General features: G+C 39.6%; 1 protein-coding gene across 1 annotated transcript in view; it reads left to right on the forward strand.

Annotated features, from left to right (window-relative positions):
* GCLC (glutamate-cysteine ligase, catalytic subunit) overlaps positions 1 to 19,774 on the forward strand; it is a 47,347-nt gene extending 27,573 nt beyond the window's left edge. Inside the window, exons 4-16 of the mRNA XM_008592786.1 lie at positions 2,155 to 2,268; positions 3,934 to 3,992; positions 4,088 to 4,221; positions 8,695 to 8,769; positions 9,229 to 9,345; positions 10,457 to 10,595; positions 11,055 to 11,167; positions 11,674 to 11,766; positions 12,066 to 12,170; positions 16,613 to 16,694; positions 16,775 to 16,878; positions 16,951 to 17,071; positions 18,121 to 19,774. Of these exons, the coding sequence (XP_008591008.1) occupies positions 2,155 to 2,268; positions 3,934 to 3,992; positions 4,088 to 4,221; positions 8,695 to 8,769; positions 9,229 to 9,345; positions 10,457 to 10,595; positions 11,055 to 11,167; positions 11,674 to 11,766; positions 12,066 to 12,170; positions 16,613 to 16,694; positions 16,775 to 16,878; positions 16,951 to 17,071; positions 18,121 to 18,332 (1,468 nt within the window). The 3' untranslated portion in view covers positions 18,333 to 19,774. The remainder of the gene's footprint in view (positions 1 to 2,154; positions 2,269 to 3,933; positions 3,993 to 4,087; positions 4,222 to 8,694; positions 8,770 to 9,228; positions 9,346 to 10,456; positions 10,596 to 11,054; positions 11,168 to 11,673; positions 11,767 to 12,065; positions 12,171 to 16,612; positions 16,695 to 16,774; positions 16,879 to 16,950; positions 17,072 to 18,120) is intronic.
* The last annotated feature ends 3,324 nt before the right edge of the window (positions 19,775 to 23,098 follow it).

The raw sequence follows: 23,098 nt of genomic DNA on the forward strand, positions 1-23,098 counted from the left end.
TTTTCCAAATCTTTATGCTCTGCTTCTCGCGGCTGGGGGGGGGGGGGGGGGGGACAAGGGCAGGTGGTGGAGATGGAAGAAATGGCAGCAGAATCTATGAATCTGCTGGGAGAAGAAGACAGGTTAAGGCTGTTGGTGGAACTGTGAAAACTTTTGAATAATAGAGGCCAAGAAGTAGGTTACAGATAACTGGAAAATTCAGTATCTTACATTCACCTTTTTTCCCCCCCACTTACCATTGAGAGGGCTATACATTTCACTTAGCAATTTTTTTAAGTGTTTATAACAGTTTTATGTTTTAAATTTTAGGAATGTATTGTATTGATAGGCAGTGGCAGTTCTTTCAGGGCCACAAAAAAAGTTTTTGGTTAAACCTAATGTGTCTCTTATTTTAATTGAGAATGGTTCTATATGAAATAGTTGCTCTTTTTCTTTTTTTAAAAAGATTTAGTGTCTTAAGTTATTGCGAAGGGAGAATTGAGACAGAGAAATAAGTTTTATTCTAAAAATCTATAATTTTTTTTTTTAAGCCTAGACATAAGTGGTAGGATGAGAGGGTATTTTTGGACTTGTAACGAAAACAAGTATAATTATTAGTTTTTTAGAAGCCTCTCCTTACACCCATGGCAAAAGGTAAAGTTTTATTGCATTATGGGATCAAGAGAGAAAGGAGTGCTCTGGTTTCTTGAGTTGTGTGATTTTCACTGTGTAAAGAGGCAAAGTTCTGTGGTGTGGAACTATAGTCCAAAACAGTGCTTATGTGACTACTTAAACTTAAACTAATTAAACTTACATAAAATGGGAATTTCAGTTCCTCAGTTGCACTAGCCTCATTTCAAGTGCTCAGTAGCCACCTGTGGTTAGTGACTGCCACGTTGGATTAGACAGTGCAGACATCCAGCGTTTCCATCACTGCAGAAAGTTTTGTTGGATGGCACTGTCTAGAAGGAAGCAGCACTGTGGGTATCTGAAGTTCTGAGTTCTGACTCTGCCTTCTCCTTGCCACATAAACACATTCTCATTCTCTCTTTACTTAACTTGACTCTAGTTAGGAATCCTCCAGATTTAAGTTTGTTACTCTCCTAAAAAACTTTTTCTAAGGTTGCAGGCTCATAGTAAGTAATGCACATGGCTACAAGAATTCTCAGGAGCTCTTACAGCTGGAACTGTTTTCCAGATAACAACAGCAGCTTCAGTTGTTGTTATAAGGTGGATGTGGGCAGCCAGCAGGCATTTTATTTTCTAAAAGGAGGGGTTAAAAATGAGACATGGGCTAGTCTTGGTCCTCAAACCAAAAGTTTTCTACCACCGATCTAAGACCCTGACAAGAGCTCCCCTTGTTTACTACCTTTGTTAGTCCTTGTCCTCCCTCACAGTTAACGTTGACCTTAAAATTCCTAACTTGGAAAAATCTTGTAGTGTAGCGTCACTGCAATTGAGGTGGGATTTGAGCTTTATGCTTAGGGATAATTATGGAGCTTCATTTTTCTGTGTTGGAATTAGAGCTCTTCTTTAGGTCAAGTAAGGTAATAGGATTGGGTTTCAGATTTCAGAGGGAGATCTCAGGGGTGTCTGGGGACACCTGTAGAGACACTGTCTAATCTTGAGGGATTCATGAGGTGACCTGCAGAGGCAGAAAAACAGGAGGCCCCTTCCAGATTCCAAGGAAAGCCTATTAGGAGGTTGGGGGCAATGGTGGTATGCAGGTTCAAAAGATAATCTAGAATTTAGAGCTAGTAAAGGAGGACACCTCAGAAACCTTGTAGGGGGACACTTGTAATACGTGACAACTGACAGGACCAAGGGAAGTAATTTCTGTGCTGTGCTGTCAGTTCTTCCTATTAAATGAAGAGATGGGAAGACCTAAGTAAATGCTCTGCAGATCATTTGTGAGTGGAGATGGATTAAGTCAGTTATGGGCTAGAATCGTAAAAGATCTTGATGAGCAAGATGATAAAGTGGGAGGGAGTGGAAGAGGTTGTAAAGAGGCACAGTATATGCAGAGCATTTGTTTTGTAAACACAAAACCTGTGCTAGACCCTCTGAAAATGGGAATAATAGATATGAGGTATTTTAACAGGTGCAATTATGGCAACATTTCATGCAACTGATCCTAAAACAAGTCCATCTATTAAGTTCTTCAATTTGTTGTAGATTAGGCTGTCCCGGGTTCACACTGCCTGAGTACAAACCTAACCCGGTTGAAGGAGGAGCTTCCAAGTCTCTCTTCTTTCCAGATGAAGCGATAAACAAGCACCCCCGCTTCAGGTGAGTATGCCTTCATGTTCATGCGCAGATGCCCCTCACTCAGATCCCTGCCTTCCGAGAGTGGGATATTCCTGTGTGAGAATCCTTTTTGAGCATTTACTGAATTCTGCCTCCTTTCCTAATCAAATAGGGAAGACAGCCAACGTCTACCTGTCCATTTCCTCAGTGCCACCAAGGCTATGTGATTGTCATTTCTTGCACGTAGGCTTCGTTTGTCCGTTTTCCAAGTCAGCTTAAAGTCATTCGTTTAGCCACTGTCCTTCCCTTTAATGAGCAGATCCTTTTCAGTCCTATTCTGTAAACACCTATTTGAGGACACTATCCCTTGGTTATTCCTACCATTCCCCTGCTCTGCATGGTAGCACCAGTGTCTGTGATCTGCTCGTCTCACACTGTCATACCTTGAAAATAGGGTACAATGTGTATAGCACCTGGTGTGTATAATAGGCACTCTCTGCCTTCTTTTCTATTAACTTGTAAGTCTATGAGTTTTCAGTTTAATTCTTAGGTTTTAAGTTGCTTCAGAGCCCTCACCAGTCTGATCTTGGCTCTGTACCTTGAGTGCTCACCTATCATCCTGAGCCTAGGCTCCTGACCCAGGGTTAGGGACATTGGGACTTCTCAGTGTTCATTCCTTTAACAGGTCTGTACACCCATGTGTAAAGTCTTTTGGGAGAGACCAAGGTTTATAGACATAGTTCCCAACTTTAAATTTTGTCGTGTGTTTAAAGGAAAATAAAAACATTCAGCTGCAAGAAAAGATAGATTATGGCAGGTGTCAAAAGATGGTAACACCAGAGATTCTCCTTGGAGAAAGGAGGGTGCTTCTGACTGAAGGGATCAAAGCAAGTTTCATAGAAAAGGTGGCACTTAGGCTGAGTCTATAGCAGCATCCAGTAGAAACATAATGCAAGCCACAAATGTAATTTTGAATTTTCTAGCAGCCACGTTAAAGTAAAAAAAAAAAAACAGGTGAACTTAATTATACAATATATTTTAACCCAATATATCCAAAATGTTATCATTTCAACATGAATCAGTATTGTAAATTATCAATAAGGAAATTTTACTTTTTAGTTTTGTACTAAGTCTTCGAAATCTGGTGTGAATTTTGCTCTCTCATCATGTTGTAATTAGGACGAGCCACATTTCAAGTGCTCAGTGACCACAATGTGCATGGTAGCTTCTGGATTAGACAGCATAAGTCTGGAGGATAAATATTAATACAGCCCATAGGGGGAAGGGAGGAATGAGGTATTGGGGCTCCAGAGATGCATGGGAAAAATGAGTACTAAAGTGTGACTGAAGTCTTTAGAGTTAACAAGAGAAATGTTAGAATCATAGGGTGAAACCAGACCATGGTAGAACTCGAACATCTGAACTTCATTTGATAAGTTACAGGGAGCCGTGGAAGCAAGGGTTGAGCAGGGGAGAGAATGGCATTCTCAAGCAAGAGCCAAAGGAATTGGTATTAATGCACAATCTTCTTTCAGAAATTTCCGTGAAAGTGTATTGACATATGTACATTTTCTGTAGGGTCGTCTTAGAAAATTAGTTTGAGGTAGGATTTCATTTCATTTATTTGTATGTGACGAAATTCTTCTTTTACATGATGGGTCTTAGGTGACTGATTTACGATTTACGACACCTGGTTGTCTGTTTTAGCACCCTAACAAGAAATATCCGACATAGGAGAGGAGAAAAAGTTGTCATCAATGTACCAAGTAAGTCTACACGGAGGTGTTGGGGTGGGAGAGATACCTGTTGGATTGTTGTTTAATCCTTGACTCTCAACCATTTTTTTTTTTAATGAATACAGTATTTAAGGACAAGAATACACCATCTCCGTTTATAGAAACATTTCCTGAGGATGATGAGGCAGCAAAGGCTTCCAAACCGGATCATATTTACATGGATGCCATGGGATTTGGGATGGGCAATTGCTGTCTTCAGGTATTGTTTCAAATATACAGAGAGGCAAATGTCCTCATCCATTTCTGTTTATTAACTTCTTCATATATACATGTTTCCTGTTTTAAGAATCACATTTTAATCAGGTCGAATGCTAGCTGGTATGCCTTTCTGAAAACCAATGAAATTATTTTAGTAAATTCATTGGAAGCTATCTCCTAAGAATTCCATAGAATCTACAGTTCTCCACAAAGGAAAATGGTTGTTAATTAACTTAAAATGCGGAATGTTCCATGGTCAGCTGTCATTTTCTTTCCATATGCCTGATTTTTAACACTATCTAGTGACTGGCTAGTAAGGTTGTTAAACATCACTCAAGTCTCTTACTATTTCTGAAAGTGAGCTCTCATGGAAGTATTCCAATGAGACTTTAAATTTTTGAATTCATGCAAAGCCATTTAGTGGTATAAGAAGAATAAATACTGTATTTAGCAGTCACGTTTGCCTTGCCCCTGGTTTAAATAATGCAGGAGGCAAAATAGCTTTTCTGTATTTACTCATTTAAAAATATTCTCAGATCTGATTAAATTATTGGTGCCCTTGGCGCAGTGGGTATTCCCAAGCTCATGTAGAACCTGAGCAAGAGAGCACAGGAACCCATCAGGAGGCTTGTAGGCCTGCGATCAGGTTTTGACTGTCACTACTCAGATATTTGGACAACTCCCTTTGCTTCTTTTGGCTTAGTTCGCTCATCAGTTAAAACAAGGATTTATATAAAAGCCCCTTTTTAGGCCTGTCTCTATGCTAATATTTATTTCATTGCTTTTATCAACAGAAGTATGTGTTTTCACCCTTAATGTGAGTAAAATCTTGTCAGATCAGGAGTTAGGAGTTACACAACATACAAATTCTCAAATTAAAAATTTCAAAGTGAAAAAGAGGCTGCTCGTTATTGTCCAAGGAGATTTTATCCAGTTCTAATTACTTCAGCTGATTAGAAACAGTCCCTAGGGACCTGGAGCAGTGCAAAGCCTGGCCCCGCTAAGGCCCCAGTTAAGGCCCTCTGGGCCTCCAGCCTGGTCACTCTCACCATGGAGGCCAAGAAACCCAGCATCCCCTCAAACAGCTGCAGCACACACACAAGCATATCTTGCACATATACCTCTGATCTGCTTATTTTTAAAACTGCATACAACCCAAATTGAGTGCCAGAGTCAGATTTTTCCATGCTGAATGGCCATGGGTAATTTTTTTTTCTGTTTTCCTGACACATATAGGTAGTACAAAATGTGTGGCTTCCAAACATACATAAGGCAAATTTCCCTACAAATGGTCACACTTCATTAAAAAAAGAGACCTTTTGACTTTTAACTATGTATCTGCTTCCCTATCTTAATTACAAATATTTCTAAGGAGAACCATTAAGCTTTAGAACTTACAGTGCATGGCTTTAAAATTGTATAAATGCAGTTAGAGTACCGATTGCCTTTTCTTGGTTTAATATTAAACCAGGGTGTTCTGCCAAAGACAGCACAGTTGCTTTAATATAGTTCCAAAGGGATATTCTTTACTTTGAAACACTGTATTCATACGAATGCATGGGTCCTGGTAGTAGGTGATAAACATTTTTGTTGCCTGTAGATATAATTTTCCATTCAATTGAAGCTTTATCATGGGTTTAGGATTAAGTTTTTTTTTTTTTCCCAATGACATGCCCAGTTTCAGTACTCCACTTTAAAAAACAATAAGCAAAGATATTGTGAAGTATGTGGCAAATGAGACGAATTCTACACATTGCTATAGAAATCCCTGCTTTGTATCTCTTAAGTGGAACACTAGAAGCTGCTCATTATAGTAAAGCAGAAAAATAGTTTTAAAGTAATTGTTTAAGGTTAATGGAAAGCTTACTGAACAAAACAAAAAGCATTTTAACCACATTCAAATTCTTGACTCTTTGGGGGCTTTTTAGTAATCATTTAATAAGCAGTAAGTTCATGACATGTTATGATAGGTTTTTCCCCACCTAAGAAAATCAAGTGGCATCAAAACTGGTTTCTAGGTTTCTGATTTCGGATTAGGTATTTAGGTTTCTAACATCTATTTTTCTTAGTTCCTCTTTTTTTCCCCCTCTTGTCAGTTTCCTAGTAACACTGTGTCTCTTCTTTATGTGATACTTTAAAAGAACACAAGAAGCCAAAACTGTTTGTATATTCATACCTTTTTAAGATGTAAGTGTTGTGAGGCTCCCTCCTGTAAGAATGTACTGACATGCCACTCGTGCAGAAAAGGGCAGTTTATTCACTCCAGCTGGCCAGTGACTGTCTCCCAAGGAGCAACCAGGAAAGAGTGGCATTGGGCCTTGGTCTTGTGGGGTTTTTAAAGGCAAAAACTACATCCCATTGGCACGGGTTGGTCTAGGTGCACAAAGCAAACTAGGGAGCTAGGTTACAGAAGCCAAGAATGAGCCATTAGAGCAATCAAGCATACAACTTTTCATTGTGTATGGTTCCTATTCCCATGTAATAGTTCGCTATGTATGGCTCCTGTTTCTATGCAATGGCTTTTGTTTCTACGAGAAGGTCAATGGTTTCTCGTGCAGAAGGGGGAGTAGTCTGCAGGTCAGACGGGATAAAATGCAGTTTCTTAGGTTAAGCAAGCAATTCTTACAGAAGCAGATAGCGTACATTATGAGGGTGTAGGGAGCTCTGTTTCATAAGAACTTTTTTTTCCTTTCCCAATAAACCTGTTACCCGCAGTGAGGTCCTGTTTGATTTGATGATCAAAGGACACTGTCTGACACACTTGGGATAGAGAATGGCAAGACAGATCCCTGCCCTCCTGGAGTTTACATTTTAGTGGTGGGGTCACAACAAATAAGTACATAAATACCTTGTTTACCATCTCCCGTCTCCTCTCTTCTCATTTAATCCTTATCACGCACAAACTGATTTCCAAGTTCCCACCGCTTTGCAGAAATTACCCTTGATTGGGTTATAAGTGACCTAATTGCCAATCCTTCTCAATTTTTATTTTAACCTTTGAAACTCTTATTCTTTGATGTCTGTGACACAGTTCTTCTCCATGTTGAATTAACTGAACTGGCTACTTACCATTATCTTTTAATTAAAATGTAGTGCTGACTTAAGCATCAACATAGAAGTTATAGGTAGTTCAGGACATTGATATTATCTACATAATTGTTTTCTGTAGTAAGTTGACACACTGACATGAAATGCTATTCTAATTGAGCAGGTTAACTTGTGAGTCTCCAGCAGAAGTTGTCTTCTGTTAAAAGCAAAGATAAGATCTAGCTAAAACTGTTGGACATAACAGGCTGAGATTGTAACAATAAACATATTCACTCTGCCACTATTATTTCAAGTCTTAAATACTTAAATTATTTCCTGCAGCAACACTAAATTCAAACTGTCATTATTGAATAACAATAACAAAGGAAATTAAAGTTGTTCCCAATTTGCAGTTATTAGAAATGTGCTGACACAATCACAATTTGTGTTCCTTGTGCCTTCTACTACCACCGCCGCCCACGCCCTGAAAGAAGGCAGGTGGTGTTTTTTTTTTTTCTGGTTTATTTTGGGTAATTGTTTTTTAGAGGATTTGTGCTAACCAAATAATATGACCTTTTTCTCTACCTAAATGTCCTACTTGCCCCTCTTGTGCAGGCCTCCTGGGTGGTCTTCCCATCTTCAAGTCACCTTCTGAGCTTACTCCTCAAATATTTCTTCACACAGATTTTCCTTGGGCACCAGCCCCAAAGACGCAGCCACTTACAGTTCCTCTTGTCTGTCTGTTCCCTTGGCTTCGTAAGCCCATTGAGTCATGGCACCTCTTCTCTCTAATCTCTTCTTCCTGTATGTCCAGGGAACATCCAAACCCAAACCTAAGCCACCCCCTCACTGTCTGTGTCCCACTGGTCACTGGAGCCTGCTGCTTTGACTCTGGTGTGCGTCTTCCCACCAGCCCTCCCCATCTTCTTCCTTGGCAGTCACAGTGTTTTAACTGCTTTCCCTTCTTTCTAGCCTTGCCCCCTTCCAAGCGGTTCCCAATACTGCCACCAGTAAACTTTGAAAACTATTGTTAACATCTCCAAATCTTTTTTGTTCCAAAATGCGCATAACCCCTCAGCTAACTGAAGTGATGGGAAGCTGGAGAGGGGAGTAGCTGCAGAGGAGGAAGTGCTGTGTTGGACTTCACCTATATCTTGTGTCTTACCTTTCTTTCCTGACTTCTTAATCTTATTTCATTTAGGAACATGCTTATTTATATTAGTTGTCTGTGTGTAATGGGACATGATTAAATACCATTTTCTAGTTAAATTCACACAAGACAGCACTTTTAAACACAACCTTGTGTTGCATTAAACATTGTCATCAGCGAAGTGGACATTTACCTTGCCCCCTCTCCTCTCCAGCCATCTTCCTTCTCAGACTTTACTGCGCAGGAGGAGGCTAATGATTTTTTTTTTATTGTTAATGACTTGCAATTCTTAAACAGGTGACATTCCAAGCCTGCAGCATATCTGAGGCCAGATATCTTTATGATCAGTTGGCCACGATCTGTCCAATTGTCGTAAGTAGAAATTACATCTTATTTTAAATACTTCTTTGTGTAAAATAACATTGCATGTGCAGATTTTGCTGATAGTGTGCTATTTAAGTCCAGTTAAGACTTCATTCAGAAATGAACTAATATAAATAGTATGCAGATTTAGAGCCTATGCTAAAGAAGTTTACCTTTGCTAGTAAAACATTTATGTGTTATATGTCAAGTTTGAGTGTGGCCATTTTCCCTCTCCTGTGCTTCATGTCCTCCCATTATGGAGAGGATAATTTAAATTAATCAAATTGAAGGATTTGGGTTGTTTCTGGTATGTTTCAGTATAAGAAAACAGGCACAGGTACATGTGGTAGAACTCTGAATGAATTGCATAAACTGATTCTTCTTGACCAGAAAGATAACCGCATGGAGCTTTATCTGCATGTAAATGATACTCTGAACTTGCAGACGCTGACTTTTGTTTGTTTTTAGATGGCTTTGAGTGCTGCATCTCCTTTTTACCGAGGCTATGTGTCAGATATTGATTGTCGCTGGGGAGTGATTTCTGCATCTGTAGATGATAGAACTCGGGAGGAAAGAGGACTGGAGGTGGGAATGATTTTTCCTTAATAACTCTTTAAATCAAGCAGGTAAAATGGGGTTATCGTAACTGCTTGCAATTTTGAAGTCACCCTTAGATTTTTATCCTGAATGGGGTAGTCACATATGGGAAGAAACACACAGGTTATAAACTTGTCTTTGTTTCTAGTCTTTGGCTTCATAGTGTTTGCTTTGGAGTAAATATGTGGGGAAAGTGATTTTGTTTGGGTGGGAAGTTAATTTTTATCATTTTCTAAAATCTTTGTTTTAGCTTCTTTTAAAATTAGTAGTGCCATTTTTCTGTATTTTGGAAGTCAGTGCTGATGGCCGTTTTTACCAAAAGGCATTTTGGTGCTAAATGAGTGCTTTGTATATGATGCTTTCTGCTGTGGAAAGTGTAATTTGTTGTCAAAGAGTCTTTTTCCATATAAACAGTTAGGCTTTGCCTAATAAGAGTGAGTTGGCACCTCTTGTTTGCATGTTGAACTGTAACCCTACATCTCTCCAATCAGGAGTGCATATCAGAACCACCTATGGAGATCTTTAAAAATAGACACCCAAGCCCCATCCTGGACCTCATAAATAAGAATCTCCTGGACTGTGGCCTGGACATAGGTGTCTTTAAAGACCTCCCCACAAGTTATTCTGATGTTCTGAACCAGAGCTGTACTACTACTGCTTGGGTCTTTATGTAATTATTTACAAATTGTTTTATTTTATTCATAAATTATTCATAAACATGCTTTCTAAGTAGAAACAAACTTTAAAGGATAAATCATTTTGATAGCTTTGTTTTACATTATGCGTTTATTTTTTTGCTTTCAACCTTGGCATTTATTTTCCTAGCTTAATAAGAATGAAAATTATCTGCTTTAAAAAGAAAAAAATTACATTTAAGTCATATCAGAAAAAAGGGTACTTAAGTTGCCACCCGATTTTTTTTAATATAATTTTCTCTGACACTTTTCAAGGCTCCCTAACTTTTCTCAGTATCTTATGTTGAGGTTTTTGTATGATTATTATATATAAAAATACATATCATTTGTATATTAGTTGGGGCATTAGTCTGTTTTCAGATCACTTCATAAGGCATTCATTCATATATTTTTTTTAATTTTAGCCTCTGAAGAACAATAACTATAGGATTAGTAAATCCCGATATGATTCAATAGACAGCTACTTATCTAATTGTGGTGAGAAATATAATGACATCAACTTGACGATAGATAAAGAAATCTACAAACAACTCTTACAAGAAGGTGATCATTCATTTCATTTTTCTAGGTTTGATTATATGCCTTTAGTTCTTCAAAGCTCTTTTAAACTTTTTTGCTTGACTCCTGGTCTGATTTCTATTTTTAGTGTGAAGTCTCTAACTTTTTTTATGAGGCTGCTTGTTCCTAAAGTTTCAAGTTGCAAATGCTTGTGAGATCTTCTTGAGTTTTAGCAAAAGGAACTTACTTTGGAGGTGTGTGTCTAGGTCCACACCAGTGCCCCAACAGGCATTGTGTAAGTAGTGAATTAAGCTCTGACACTTCCCCAGTGTCCATAGGATAAAATCCTGGGTGAGGTGAGAATACTGAACAAAGCAGTTGCTTCCTGAGCTTCTAGATACCCTTTTGTCAAACTTCCTGAGCTGCCCTGTCTCCTTACTGGACTTAGAGAAAGTGATGTCTCACACTTTCAAGTGTCTTCAGGTGTGTAATCTGTCTTTGCAGGCATTGATCATCTCCTGGCCCAGCATGTTGCTCATCTCTTTATTAGAGACCCACTGACTCTATTTGAAGAAAAAATACACCTGGATGACGCCAATGAGTCTGACCATTTTGAGGTATCTCTTCTGTTTTAAATGCATTTCGCTTCATTAACTAAGACGGAGGCAGCTTTCTGTCCCTGTGAGAAATTAGTAGTGACAGTAAAAATCTCATACACCTTTCATTACCCAGTGCAGTAAAGAATTAAGAAAAATTGAAAATAGATTTAAAGTACTCTTATTTTATGATTCTTACTGTTTATATCTTTGATTCTAACTTCTTTGTTCAGTATTTTCTCTTGTTTGCCTAGTGGTGAAAAATCCAAAGTATGCTGCACAAAAAATAACGTAATCAGTTATCTCAGTGCTGCAGATATATCGCCTAACTTCTGTTAAACACTTGCTGTTTTCTTTCCTAGCAGCTCACACCCCAAGAAAATCTTAAATTTTACTTTTTCGTATTTGTAAATTGAAGAATATTTGACATGGACAGTGAACAATCTTCTCTAATTACATCCAAATCATTTTACTATTTTCCTGGACATGCAGAAAGCTGGTTTTATTCTCTGCTCTTTTAATTATAGAATATTCAGTCCACAAATTGGCAGACAATGAGATTTAAGCCCCCTCCTCCAAACTCAGATATTGGATGGAGAGTAGAATTTCGACCCATGGAGGTAAGACCCGTGCGTCATCAGGAACTGACTCGGAAGCACACTTCCTCTGACTGCCCATCACCCTTCTGATCCTCTCATCAGAAGGCCCTTAAACTTATTATAAGGCATAAAAATTAAGTATGTGCATGTTAAAAGCAAGTACAAAAGCTAAGGGGTACTGATTTCTGAGAATAGATGCAGGCAGAGGGCTTCCAGACCCAGATGGGGAATGAGGAGATGGCTTGGGAATGATATGACCCTGGGTAGGGACTGGGGTCAGAGAAGAGCACATTAACCTCTCTGGGCTTCTGCATGTCTAGGTCCAGTTAACAGACTTTGAGAACTCTGCCTATGTGGTGTTTGTGGTGCTGCTCACCAGAGTCATCCTTTCGTACAAATTGGATTTTCTCATTCCACTGTCAAAGGTAAGGATGTGTTTCGTTATAGTGCTTGGTATAGATATCTGGAGATGTATTTACTCATTTATATATACTATTTATTTCAAATCTGACTTCATTTAGAATTGTTCACCTATTAGAGTAAAATGCTTCTCTTTACCTTGTTCTTTTTTCCTTTTAAACCTAAGCTTTATTTCTAGAGGCTTTTCATTCAAGATGACTGGTGGCTGGAGGGAGTCCCAAATTGATTGTATCCACCCAAAAATCCCATTTTGGGTTACAGTGTTAAAATTAGAATGGGGAGGGGAAAGTGTAGCTGCTGGAATGCAGGGAGAGGCCTCTTCAGTAGAACCAAAACGAAGATGTTTCTGGAGAGTGTAGAGGGCACTGGACTACTAGAAAAACAAATCAGAGTTGATTAACCCCAGCCCAGCAAACACTAAAACAGGAGCTTTCTGGGAGAAGTTTCCCAGCAGAGCCTTGGAGCAGCTCCAGGCCATGAGGAAGGAAAGCTGTGGGCTGTGGAGCAGTAGCTGAGGAAGTAGAGGCCTTTGGTTCGTGGGCCAGTGGTCCACTTGACACAGAAAATGGCTGGGAAAGATGGCTAAGCAGAGTGAGGGTTCTGCTCAGTGGGTTCCTGCAGAGGGTTTTAGGGCCAGAGAAGGGAATAGAGCAGCCCTGTCACAGCAGACATGAAAGGAAGAATAAAACTGCTTAGCCCCAGGATCTGCCCCCAGGATACCTCCCTCCCTACTTCCTCCACAAGGGATTTGCCAGCCTGTGCCCATCCCCCCTACACCCACTGAAGGAAGCCTGGCTGTCGGCCTGTCTCTGCCTGCTCATCACACCTGGGCCAAAGGTAACCCACAGAATTCTGTGGGCCCACATTGTCCTCAGGGGCGTACCTACTGGGGAAGCCAAATCCATCTAAGGGAGAGTCCCTGTAAGCTACCTATCTAAGCCTTTGTTTATAAATATGGATCACTGTCTGAAGGTCAACAGAAAATTAACAACAGCTTTAAAGAGAAGGGTCCAGTTCATCCTGCAGAGTATATTACCCTCAGGGAAACATGGAAGATTCAAGAAACTGGAAAGAATGAACTCTTAAATTCTAATTAGTGCCCTCAAATTCTAGAGAAGGGTCACATCCATAAAATAAACAAGCACTATGGACCAAAACGCATTTGGAGAAAAGGAGTTCTTAGGAACAAGGGGCATGGTAGCCGTACTTTTAAAACTCAGTATATTCACCAGAGCAGATACTGCTGAAGATACGAGGTAGTGCTTTAGGAGACCAGATTAAGGTTCATTCCAGCAGGAGGGTAAAGAAATAGAAATTACGGAAAAACTGGTGCATGGAGAATTGCTTTGGAAAATTCAGTGTTTGTCTAATAATTTAGAAGAAAAAAATGGTCTGTATAGAAGTGATGTGAAATACGATAATCAAAGAAATAATGGAATTTTCCCTTAACATAAGGGTCCAGTAAGGATGAGAGAAATATTTAAAGAAGAACCCAAATCTAGGAATTTCTGAATTTCAAATAAAAAGAAAATCAACTGTCCAGACAGGAGAGAAAATTAGGATATGTGTCAAGGGGGAAAAAAATCAACTGATATTACTTCTCATGTACGACATTAAATGCTAGAAGAGATGGAAAGAAGTCTACAGAATCCTGAGGTAAAGAATTATAGCCAGAGAATTCTTTTTCTAGCCAAATTATTTAACTTCCAGGTGATTCTAGTAAAATTTAATAGATCAAGTTAGGGCTAAAAGTATGCCAGTGTCTTAGTTCATTCAGGCTTCTATAACAAAATACCATAAACTGAGTGGCTTATAAACAACTGAAATTTATTACTCACAATTCTGGAAGCTGGGAAATCTGAAGTCAAGGCAACAGAAATTTTGGTGTCTGGTGAAGGTCTGCTCTCAGGTTCACAGATGGCACCTTCTCACTGAATCCTCACAGGGTGGAAAGGGCTAGCCAGCTCTCTGGATCCTCTTTTCCAAGGATATTGTTCTCATTCATTGAGGGCAAAGCCCTCATGATCTAATCACTGCCCAAAGGCTACACCTTCTAAAACTGTCCCATTGGAGGTTAGGTTTCAGTGGATGAATTGGGAGGACACAGACATTCAAACCATAGCATCTAGCAGGGAGATACGGAACAAGATAAATGGTAGATTCCTTTAATGCTTGACATTTAGAGAGTGACAATTTCAAAACTACTTGTTTAAAAGTGATAGGCCGGCCCGTGGCTCACTTGGTAGAGTGCGGTGCTGATAAAAGTGAGGAAACCCCATACTGGCCAGATGCATAAAAAAAAAAAGTAAGGAAAACAATTAATAGTATAAAAATAGGATTTACTCCTTCTAAACTGCTAGCTAAAAGGGTGGAGAAATTAACAAAGAAAACTTCAGTACCATGAAAGTGGGTGTGGGCCAGGAGAGTGGTTAGCCAGTATAACCCACAGAACATGAAATGGTGAATAAAATGAAAACACATTTGAATAGACTAAACTCTCCTATCAAAAGGCTAAAACAGATCATATAAAATAGCAACATTATGGTTGTTGTTTGCATAGGACATACCTAAAACAAGGACAAATGCTGACAATAAAAAGCTACACAATGACCTTTAAAATGAATAGAAGGAAAGACAAAGTATTATTAGACAAAATAAAATGTGAGGTAGAAAGTATTAGATTGGATAGAGAAAGCAATTTTATATATTCTTCCAAGATGATCTTAGAGCCATGGTTCTTTTCGTACCATGAAGTGTAGCGACACTTCTTAGAACCAAGAGAAGAACTTAATATGGTGGGAATTTAATAGGGCTTTGATGTGAGATCAGAATGCAGTTGTACTACTTACTAGCTTCTTAACCTGCGCAAATTACTTATCTTCTTAGTGCTTCAGTCTCTACATGTAAATAGAGATAGGTGGGCTGTTGTGAGCCCATGTGGGCTTGATGGAGGTAACCTACTTAGCAGAGAACCTGGCATGTTGCTTAGTAACTGACAGGTTATATAATCAAAGGATGAGAAAGGCCGTAAGGGAATTAAATGATATATAGTTAATAAACTTGGTTGTATAGCCTGTATCACCAGTCTCATACCGTAGCACATCTCTTTTCAAATGCCCTGAGGAAGATTTATAAAAATTAATCAGGGAAAATCTTTACTTCTCAAAAGTAGACATCATACAAGATGTATCCACACCAAAATTCAACAAAAAGGTATTCAAGAGAAATTTAATTATTGGAAATTTAAAATATCTTTCCTAATAGGTTTTAGGTTAATCAAAACTAGAATTGTAGATTGTATAAGAAAGTGAATGGTAGGGGATGCTGGCAGAGCTAGTCTCTTAAAACATTTAAAGCTATGATTTTTTTCTTAACAAAAAGATGGAAAATAAACCTAAGTGGTGGAGAATCTAAAGAACAATAGTAAAATATACTTTTAAAAATAAGATAAAACTTAATGGTCTATGGACTTCTATCAAGACTAAGAAAAAAACCCATATACCATTGGAAATGAAAACATGTTCACAGCCGTGGTGGAATTTTAGACTGTTATTTATGTATGCTCCTAGAAGTGTCTGGATTATTCAGAAGATCTCATGTGTCTTTCAAAAAGCAAAACAAGAGCAAACAGGACTTCCCCATAGTGAGTACGGAGACAGGATAAGTAATCAAGAACGACTGTACCACCCATCCCACTTCAACCTGGCCCTCTACTGTCTATCTCATGTATTGAGGTTCCACATAAGATTTTATTATAGAAAGTAAGGGGCTACTACTAAAAAGTAGTACTTTATAAAAGTTCTACTTTGAGGGTCTTAAGAAGTCACTGGAGAAATGGGGGAAGTTTTTTGGGCTCACGAATGAGTCAGCAATAGTTAGAGCCACCAGGTGGACAAACAGCTTTGGTGACCCATCACCCTGAGGGCTGGAGCTTTATTCCACATCCGACAGCCTGCTCACTCACTCTCTGTCCTCACTAAAGTGAGTTGGAAAACCCCAGTGGCAGGGAGAGGAAGGCACTGACCTGAGAAGTTGGGAGGACTGAACTCTAGTAGTTACTCTGGGACCTTTGGTGAGCCACTGTGCTGTGTGAAGGGAACCACCACCTGCCCTCCCAGCACTGCAAAATTCAGTCACCAGGGTGCTTTGGAATGCAGGTGTCCTGCATAAGTTTTTGTTTTGTTTTCAAAGGTAAGTTTCTCTTAAAATTCCTCAACTGGTAGGTATTAAAAGGCATATACCAGTCTATGGTTGAGTGACACTGGCCCCACATAAATAAGTCTGTTACTGGCCCCACATAAATAAGTCTGTTCTGACCAGAAAGCATTGGAGGGGGAAGTAAAATTTCATGGGAGTGAGTCCTAATTGCAGAAGTAAGGAAAGCACTACAACTTCTGTGTTTGACCAAAAACATCTCGACTTAGTCATGATTCTTTTTCTTCCTTAGGTTGATGAAAACATGAAAGTAGCACAGAAACGAGATGCTGTCTTGAAGGGAATGTTTTATTTCAGGAAAGATATTTGCAAAGGTATTACGTGCTCTTGGATTTCTAGGGTCAGTATATGCTGCCACAAACCACTAAAGCTCCTCTGCCCTCTCCCCCGGCAGGTGGTAATGCAGTGGTAGATGGGCGTGGCAAGGCCCAGAATAGCACAGAGCTCACTGCAGAGGAGTACACCCTCATGAGCATAGACACCATCATCAGTGGGAAGGTAGGTCCTGTACATGTGTCTCGCTGTGCGCACCAGCTTGCAGGGAGTTCATAGTGTGTCCTGCTTTTGTAGGAAGGTGTGTTTCCTGGACTGATCCCGATTCTGAACTCTTACCTTGAAAACATGGAAGTGGATGTGGACACCAGATGTAGTATTCTGAACTACTTAAAGCTGATTAAGAAGAGAGCATCTGGTATGGTAGCCTTTTCTTTTTTTCATAATCTTGTGATGTAGGTAGGCAGAACCCCATAGTCTTACAATATTCAGTTTCTTAAAGTAGCCTTTTAAAGTGTACCATATTTTATCCATAAACACCTTTTCATTTTTCAAATGTATGTAGTTGGGTACACCTTATAATCTTTACCTTATATCTTATAAACAGTCGCAGTTTAAATTAGAAGTCCTTTTTTTCTTACTGCTTCATAAATTAGAGGTGCATCTTAAAATCGATGGCATCTTAGATGATGAAATTTGGTACCTGGATTGCCTGTTATTTATGTTCAGCTGTATTCATTGTATGTCATCGTGGGCTCTTTTATAGGGCTAAGTAACTCTGTAGGGTAAATACGCTGCACACTTAGGATGTCCGTTTGCTTCAGCCTCCCCTCTGTAAGAGAGCATCCTGAAAATCCCCTTTCTTTGTTAGTTTTAAGGAGATCACATTTATAGTGCCTAACAATACCCAGCAGAGTAGCATCTGCATTTACCTTGAGGCTCTGCAAATTTTCTGGAGTCACAGAAGATAGCTGTAGAACCCCACACATCATCACCAAATGGTGTTCCTGCCAGTTTCCCTCTTCATTCTCTGTGATTACTATTCTTTCTTTGTCCCACCTCTTTGATCAAAAATTACTCTAGGAACTCTACAGTCCTCTGAAGCAGTCTCATGACACCAGTGTATGTAGTCTAACCCTCTGGCCAAATGGGAGGACACATGCTCTTGTACACATGTGCTATCTCCTGTCCCTTAAGAGCTGACAGTGTCAGCATATGCGTGACATCTAACAGGTACCATAGAAACTGGATACATATGTTCTCATTGCCTGCCTGCCACCTAAAATTCTTCCCCAGGAGGAATTCTTCAAACACTGAAAGACATGTTGTTCCCAATACCTGCCATGTGGCTACACTAAAAGGTCATACTGATTTCTCTTCAGATCATGCTCATGCTGGGCACTAAATATCAACTTACTGTTTAAGCAAATTTTTTTTTACTATTAACCTAATTTTTTTTTTTCCCAGGAGAACTAATGACAGTTGCCAGGTGGATGAGGGAGTTTATCGCAAACCATCCTGACTACAAACAAGATAGTGTAATAACTGATGAAATGAACTATAGCCTTATTTTGAAGTGTAACCAAATTGCAAATGAATTATGTGAATGCCCAGAGTTACTTGGATCAGCATTTAGGAAAGTAAAATATAGTGGAAGTAAAACTGACTCTTCAAACTAGACATTCTGCAGAAAGAAAAACGTGTTACTGTTTTATTGGAGAACTAACTGCAGTGCTATGCCTCTCAGCCCATGTGTACAGTATGAAGACCAAATAATAGAACCGCACTGTTTCCTGAGCCAGTGGGCCAGAAATTAATTTAGAGGCTTCCTTCAATAGGTAAATTTAGAGTTTATACAGTGTACATGTACATAGTAAAGTATTTTTATGATTAACAATGTATTTTAATAACATTATATCTAAAGTCATTGTGAACTGGCTTGTACATTTTTTAAATCTTACTCTGGAAGAACTACCACCTAAGCAGTTTTGTAAATGTACTAGTAATTGTACAATACCTGCGTTCCAGAGTTTAAAATGTTTACTGTAAATTTTTGTTCATTTAAAGACTACCTGGGACCTGATTCACTGAAATTTATTCACTTTAAAAAACACATTTTCTCTTATTAATTTTCTTTGAGTCATCTCCTTTGTTGTGCATATAAAATCACTTGAATCCATTGAAGTATTTCAGGGATAATCTTGGATTTCTGGCACCTTATCTATGATGTTTATTTTGGAATTGGAATAGCTAACCACTTGGGAACCTTGCCCTAAGCTTTCACCATCAAATAAAATCCATTGAATTCTGATGGCTGTTATAAAAAGAACTTTCCTTTTTGTTTATTTGTTTAATTTGCTGCTTCAGCCATTTTAAGGACAACTCTGTAGGAAGAAAGGAGACTATTACTCAGAGTTCATATATAGTAATTATTGGGTGATTTTTTTTTTTTTTTAACTAAAACGGGAGGGGAATCATTTTTTTTCCTCTACATACCAAGAGTACTGTCAAAAATGGCATCAGCTCTTGTGTGATGGTCTGTTCTGATTGCTGCTGTATGCTTAAATTTGCAAATCAAATGCAGTTTTCTGAAGTTTTGTTATTCTTTCTCTAGTTTCCAGTAAGCATATTGATAGACTTTCTTCTCAAAGCCATTCACTCCAGTTTTACCTGGGAAATATCCTGTATACTGCTTACTTTCTCTATAAAACACAAATAAATCATGAAATGCACTAAGTTTTGTGAATCAGGACCTTAAATGTTTAATTGTAAATAATTTAAGTTTCAGATAATTGTTGCTATAGCTTTGTGTTGAAGTTTTGGGTTTTTTTCCCAATTAAGTCTTAACTGCTTCTGAAATAACTGTATTATAGAATGTGCAAAACTTTACAAGCATAAATATTTAAACTGCAATGCTAACTTTAAGAGATTGCAATAAAGCTTCAGCTAAACCTGACTGTTTAAATACTAAGGTTTGTTCTCTATTTCATACATGCATTTTGAAGGATTAAAGAACCCCTGTTTTTCATTGGCAATTTGCTTGTGTAAATCAGGTTGTAAAAAGGCAGACAAACTGTTTGTGGTATGAGGAAATAAAAGAATGGAATTAGCATTCAGAAAACTCTTTAATGTGTGTGAGTTCTACAACTAAGTGAATAGTAGTAGAGTTTTTCTATAATTAGCCCAGGTTCCGTGAAATTATTTCTTCATTAATGGGATCCTCACATGTTTTCAGAAAGAAGCATAGTGATGAAGAAAACAGATGTGTCATCTCCCTTAGCTAACAACCCCTGTGGGGAGGGGAAGGACGTGAAGCGTGGCTGAAATGACTGCTGCACCACTGCAAGTGAATTTTTCTTTTACTCCAAACTACTGGTGTGCTAGGTTGGTGGTGACATGGTGCATGTTGAGTGACTCAGGTGCAGTGTGTACACTGCAGTCTAAGCTCAATGAGTCCTGCAGAGCTGTTTCCATCCTGTCTTTGGATCAATATCCACCCCCACTCACCACCACCACCCCCACACACACAGTGCATAGAATAATGTTTATCTGGGCAATATACTTTTCTCAGAGCTCTAACTTCTTACCTGAATGATCCTAGGGCATTGCTTAGCAAGTCGTAATCTGCATCTGAATTTCTGGGGGGGTCTTATTCTGGCTCAGTAAGTCTGGGGTGGGGTCCCCATTTCTGCATTCTCACAAGCTCCCAGGTGATGCTGATGCTGCTGGTCTGCAGGCTACATGAAAAACAAGGACTTAGGTCATTTTCTGTACCTAAGTTGCAGAAAAATCAATTTTAAGTCTCAAATAACAGTTGCCTTTAATTCTAACGTGAGGCGTCTAGACTTTTCTCTTACTAAAAAACTGGGTAATGTTACTTTCTCCAGAACAGAGTAAGCCCCACAACTTTTATGAGATTTACCATCTGAATGTAGCTGAGAATTCAGGGTTTGGGGAACAGAGCTAGAAACATTGAAATCAGCAAAAAGTGGTTTCTTCTTGGTAGAAATACCTGTGGCCAAGCCCAGACTCTCAGACCCTCACTTAGAACACTACTGACTGTTAACCTGCTTCTAACCCAAAGTACAGTTTCCTACCCATAAGTTTCCTGCATTAATAAGGGGTTTCCTTCTGGTCCCAGGATGCCTCTGCCACTCAGCTCACTTCTGAGGCTATTTGTGAGCCTTTCCATTTAGAAATGGAAGGACTCTGCCTTGGCCACTTCCTTCTAAACCATCACCTGATACAAAAATTAGCCAAGAGATGTGTGGTAATCCAGGATGTGGCATGGATAGGCCATGTCTCTGAAGAGTTAATCGGTGATTCCTTGGGGACCTGAAGCCTTGCAAAAAGAAAAGGTGGAAAGATGCTTCAAGCTGCTTGCAGTGCTGACACATGGGGGAAGGAAAACGGTGAAGTGGGCCTGTGATGCCAGGGCCTTTCAAAGCTCAACTAGATGAGGGGCCCTTCTCAGAGCTGTAAATGTGCTGCTTAGTTGCACAGTTTTCAGAGGTCTTGCTAGTGAGCTTTCCGTTTAGGTTAAAGCTTCCCCACTTTCCCTGAAGATAAGCCACTTAGTTCTACCAGCTGCTCTCTCTCTCTCCATTATGCATCTGTGTAAATATTTAGCATTCCCTGTAAACACCTCTGGAAATACGTGCCAAGTGACATATAGAAATGTGTAAGAAGGTGTCTCAGTTCAGGCTACTAAAACAATACCATAGACTAAGTGACGTAAGCAACAGACATTTATTTTTCACAATTCTAGAGGCTGGAAGTCCAAAATCAAGGTACTAGCAGATTCAGTTCCTGGTGAGAGATCTGGTTTGCAGACAGCTATCCTCTTCCTGTGCACTCACAAGTTGAAGAAAGATCATCTCTCTGTACCTTTTCTTGTAAGGGCACTAATACCATTCATGTGGGTGCAACCATCATGACCTGATTATCTGCCAAAGGCACCACCTCCAAATACCATCATGTTTGAGGTTAGGCTTCAACATAGGGACTCTGGGGAGATACATTCAGTCCATAACAGAAGGGAATTGGTGAGGCCTGGACTGGAAGTGAAGGGACCTTGGAGGGCAGTCTTGGCTGGGAAAGATACACCCCTCAGAGTGTCACATTTCCTTGGTAAGCAGAGGCTGAAATAGGCTATAATTCCTAAAGCCCCTTTTCACTGTTAACAGTCTATGAAAGCTAAGTATGGAAGATGCATTTTAAAAAGAACAATGGACTATGTATCAGTGATAAAAAGAAAGCTGTTACATACAACACATGGATGAATCTCACAAATGTCATGTTGAGTGAGAGAAAGAAGCCAGATAAAATAATGTGTACTTTATGATTTCACTTGCATGTTCAAGAACAGGCAAAGCTAAGTGGCAATTACTGAAGTCCCACTAGTGGTTACCTCTGGGTTGGAGTGAACAAGTACTGACTGGAAAGACAAATTTCTGGGTTGCTAGACATGTTCTATATCTTAATCTGGGTGATGATTCATGGGTATAAATGTTTAAAAATCACTAAGCTGTACACTTGAGGACATTTTACCTCTTTTGTTTGTTATACCTCAAACAACAACAACAAAAAAAACTTCAAAAAGAGAGGGGGGAAAGGAACTTTTTAAAAAATTTATTTTTACATTCAAAGATGTTGCAGAGAAGTGAGGGAGGGGGAGGGGGACAGAGGTGTGGGGGAGGCAGGGCTGGCCCACGGCCCACTCCTTTGCTGGCCTGGTTGTGGATGGGGGGCTGTGGCTGAGGCCCACTAGCACTCTGGCTCAGGAGCCTGGGGGACTTCCAGTGGTGGGTTGGTTAGTGCCAGCCTGGATGCAGATGTGGTGGGTATGGGACTGAGGCCCTTGGCGTCCCCCTACCCCAGCTTGGGAGCCTGTGGGGCTTCTGTTGAGGTTCAGTTGTCACTGGGCTGGATGTAGACTTCTGGGGGATGTGGCTGAGGCCCTTGGCCACCCCCAACCCAGCTCAAGAGCTTGGGGGGGCATCTGTGGTGGCTTAGTTATCACTGAGCTGTATGCAGACATGGGTGGGGGGAAAATGGCTGAGGCCCTTGGGCCTCCCTCACCCTGGCTCAGGAACCCAGGGGGTTTCTGGCTCTTTTATGTTTTATAGGTGTTCTTTGGTGGTGTTAGACTTTTACTGTTTAATATCAGAAGTTTGTCTCTGATCTGTGGGTGTTTTCTTTCACTTCTGTGTTGGATTATTAGCTACCCCCACCACTTAAACTCTGCACTGGAACTCATATGTTGGGTGGTGTTAGACTTTTACTGTTTAATATCAGAAGTTTGTCTCTGATCTGTGGGTGTTTTCTTTCACTTCTGTGTTGGATTATTAGCTACCCCCACCACTTAAACTCTGCACTGGAACTCATATGTTGTCCTTTGCTTACTTCTAAAATGGGGGAACTTCCTGTGGGAACCAGCACTTGA

The sequence above is a fragment of the Galeopterus variegatus genome, unplaced genomic scaffold (genome assembly GCF_000696425.1).
Source record: "Galeopterus variegatus unplaced genomic scaffold, G_variegatus-3.0.2 Scaffold13, whole genome shotgun sequence".
Taxonomy (NCBI): Eukaryota; Metazoa; Chordata; class Mammalia; order Dermoptera; family Cynocephalidae; genus Galeopterus; species Galeopterus variegatus.